At 23.6% G+C, this 3,908-nt stretch overlaps 1 protein-coding gene across 1 annotated transcript; it reads left to right on the top strand.

Annotated features, from left to right (window-relative positions):
- The first annotated feature begins 1,800 nt into the window (after positions 1-1,800).
- LOC122500423 lies at positions 1,801-3,364 on the top strand. Its single transcript, XM_043609345.1, has 2 exons — positions 1,801-2,031; positions 2,723-3,364. Exons 1-2 carry the CDS (start codon positions 1,801-1,803, stop codon positions 3,362-3,364), a joined length of 873 nt encoding a protein of 290 aa, XP_043465280.1.
- Positions 3,365-3,908: the final 544 nt, after the last annotated feature.

The following is a 3,908-nucleotide window of genomic DNA, read 5'->3' as shown; positions in this document are numbered from 1 at the left end:
ATTCCGAAAAAAGTCTACAAATATATTTGAAAAGAATTTTTACAAGTTAATGAATAATTCTGTTTTTGGGAAAACAATGGAAAATATAAGAAACCATAAAGATATTCGTATTGTTACAAAATGGGAAGGTAGATATGGTGCCAAAGCTCTTATTAGTAAACCGAATTTCAACAGTTGTTATATTTTAGAAAAGAATTTAGTTATAATAGAGATAAATAAAGTTTAAATTACATTTAATAAACCGATTTACGTGGGATTTAGCATTCTTGATATATCGAAACTCTTTCTTTACGATTTTCACTATAATTATATTAAAAAAAATTTCACTGATAAATCTAAATTATTGTACACAGATACTGATAGTTTAATTTATCATATTAAAATTCCAAACATCTATGATTATATTAAACGAGATTCCGATTATTTCGATACTTCCGATTATCCAGAAAATAACTGCTATGGTATACAATTAAAAAATAATAAAGTGCTCGGTTTAATGAAAGATGAATGCAACGGAAAAATTGTCACCGAGTTTATCGGCTTGAGATCAAAATTATATTCATATAAAATATTAAACGAAAATCGTGAGAAAAAAAAAGCTAAAGGCGTCAGGTCTTCAGCTTTAAAAGAAATTACATTTGACGACTATAAAAAAACACTTTTTTCCAATGAAAATCTAGTTAAAAATCAATATTCAATTCGCAGTGAAAAACATCAAGTTTACACTGTAAAACAAAAAAAAAGAAGCTTTAAGTTGGTTTGACGATAAAAGAGTACTTTTACCGAAAAATACAGATACGCTTCCTTGGGGGTACAAAAAATTAGTTAAATAATTAATGGGAAAAAATCAGTAATTTCAATAAAGAGAATTAAAAGTTATATATATATATTCTAATAACCTTTCTCTTTCTCTCTATATGTATTTCTCATGCTCTCACTCTTCATCTTATTAGTCACCATGCTTTTGGCAAAGCCCTTTGTGTGTTATCAGACTTTTCTCTCTCCTTTCAACATATGTTTATGTCTCTGTTCCTCATTTTCTAAACATTCGGGCCGGGTATAAAAAGTGGCCGGCTCCATATAGAGGACTCATTAGAAAAAGTGATCTCTTTTATTGAAGTTTGACACGTCTCGTCAAAAGCAGTGCAGTGATTTTGTGAATTTTTAGTGAAAAGAAAGTGAGTGAAATAATTCAAATTTATTTAAATATTTGAAAAGTTTTCAATTAATTTTAAAAAAAACTAAATAAATTTTTTCACTTTTTAAAAAATTAAAATAACAACATTTTTTTATTTTTGAAATTAAAATAACAAATTTTTTTTATTTTTGAAATTAAAATAACAATTTTAATTTTATTTTTTGAAATTAAAATAACAATTTAAATTTTTATTTTATTTGAACTTTTAACAATTAACTGATTTTTTTTTAATTTACATTAAACTTTTTTCCTCAATTTATATTTTCTTTTGATTTGTTGCTTTTATAAAAGATTATTGTTTTTTATTTGACTTTTTAAAATATTTTTCATTTAATTTATTAAAGATTATGAAATTTTTTTAAATTTTTGAATTAGTTTTTTAAAATTTTTATGTGAATAAAAGTTTTTTTGAAACATTTATTTTTTTTAATTTTTTAAAATTAGTTTTATAATTTTAATATTTTAATAACTCTTTTTTATTGTTTTTTAAAAGATGTTTAGTTTTATTATGGATTTTTAAAAAAAAAACTTTTATTTATTAAAATTTGTTATTTTTTTATTGTTAAGGAAAGCAAGAAAAAAAAATGAGCGGGTACGCAACTATGGTAGTGATTGTCCAAGCGCCAAGGAAATGGCTAGAAGAAAGTAATGTCAACTCGTTTATTGAGATGTGTTTAACTGGACTGTCAATGCGGTCCAGAGATATTTTTAACGGCGCAGTGAACCCTTACGCACCTGTCATCCTCAACTATGGTGGGGTCCGTGCAAAGGTGCACGGAATGGTTAGCGGATACTGGATCCGGAGAGTGGATCTACCATTTTCTGAAATCTTGGTAAGTAATTTTTGTTTCTAAATTATTTAATTTTTATAATATTATCAATAAATTCTTTTTTAAAAGTTTACACCTTTTTAAATATTTTTAAAGTTTATAATTTAATTTACTCATATTTAACTACTTTTTAATTATTCATCAATAACAACTTTTTAGAATTAAATTTTTTCTTTATTAAATTTTTTAATGTTAATATTTCTGAACTTTTTTTTGTAATATTATTTATTTTTTTAAATTAAATTTTTTTTTTTTCATATATCAACATTTTAAGAATTATATTTTTTTAAACTTATAATTTTTTATTTGTTTAATTTTTTTTTAACCTAATTTATTAATGTCTATATTTTTATAAAATTATAATAACAACAAGAATTGTTTAGTAATTAATTTATTAAATTTTTGATGCAAAAATATTCGGCTTTTTAAATTAGTTTTAAATTACTTTTTAATAATATCGATTATGTTTTTAAAGTTTTAATTTAATTTATTAATATTTAACTATTTTTTATTTATTTATCAATTACAATTTTTAGAATTTAATTTTTACTTTATTAAATTTTTAATGGTTATATTTCTACCATTTTGTAATTTTAGTGTTAAAATTTTTTCAATTAAAAGAAGTTTATCCTCTTTACTATTTAATTTAATTTTTTAAAAAATAAACTATATAAATGTTTTTTTTTTTTTACAGAATGAAGAAAACTATACTGGATTTAAAATATATTTCCAAGTACCTAAAGAATGGGTTGATAACTGCATCGATCTGCAGAGATTAACCGATTTTATCGTGTTAGCGGCGGGAGTGAGACGCTATGGTCTTTTTGGAAACGTATCATTTGATTCGGATGAGTACTTCTTGGAGCACTTGGGGATTGTCGTGGAAATTAAGGAGGTGGGGGAATGCAAGTTCCTCCTAGAGCGAAGACCTGACATTCCAAATCTATGTGGTGATGGATTTGATTTCGATATCATCAACGCACAGGAAATCAATATTTATGATAAGCCTGAAGAAGTCGAAGAATCGGACACTGAAACTCATTCGCAAATGGAAATAACTTTCCACAAACCAACTGAAGAAGAAGGAGAAAAAGAAGAAGAAAAAGAAGAAGAAGAAGAAGAAGAAGAAGAAGAAGAAGAAGAAGAAGAAGAAGAAGAAGAAGACGAGGTTTCAAGGGCAGTGAAACAAATTTTAGTAAAACAGCAGGAGGAGCAAGTTGAGGCACAAAAGGGGGAGCAGGTAGTGGAAGGCGATGTTGTTCCCTATATTGACCCTCTGAATGCTGTTGTTAAAATTGAGCCGGAAGAACAGCAAGACGAACAAATGACAGAATGATAAAAAGTTTTTTTTTAAAAAAAGGTCTTTTTATATTCGTTTCATTTTCACTCATTTTTTAAAATCATTTTTGATTATTAATCAAATTAATAATTTTAAGAATGTATTATTTCAACATTTTTTTTTAAATATTTGTAACGTCTTCAATAATTATTTATTTAAAATTAAATTAAATTCTTCAAAAGATTTTTTTAATTTTCGTATTAATTTTAACAATTTTTAAACAAATTTAATTTTAATTAAAATAATATTTTTAATAAATTTAAGAACACTAAAAACATTTAAATCTAAAAAAACTGTATTAAATATACATTATAATTAAATAAAAATACCACTTTTATAAAATTTGTTGTTAATTTATTTTGTATCCCTGTAATTTTGTTTACGTTTTTATAATTATAAAAATTGAAATGAAAAACATAAAAATAATTAATAAAGTTTACAAATTAGAAGGATATTTCATGTTGTAAAAAATACGCTTAAATATATAAAACATTTAAATTTATTTGAAACAATTATTACATAACCAATTTTTTAAATTCAT

The sequence above is a fragment of the Leptopilina heterotoma genome, unplaced genomic scaffold (genome assembly GCF_015476425.1).
Source record: "Leptopilina heterotoma isolate Lh14 unplaced genomic scaffold, ASM1547642v1 Lhet_184, whole genome shotgun sequence".
NCBI classification, from domain to species: Eukaryota; Metazoa; Arthropoda; class Insecta; order Hymenoptera; family Figitidae; genus Leptopilina; species Leptopilina heterotoma.
The sequence above is the reverse complement of the archived record's forward strand: the minus strand, read 5'-3'. Positions and strand labels throughout refer to the sequence as shown.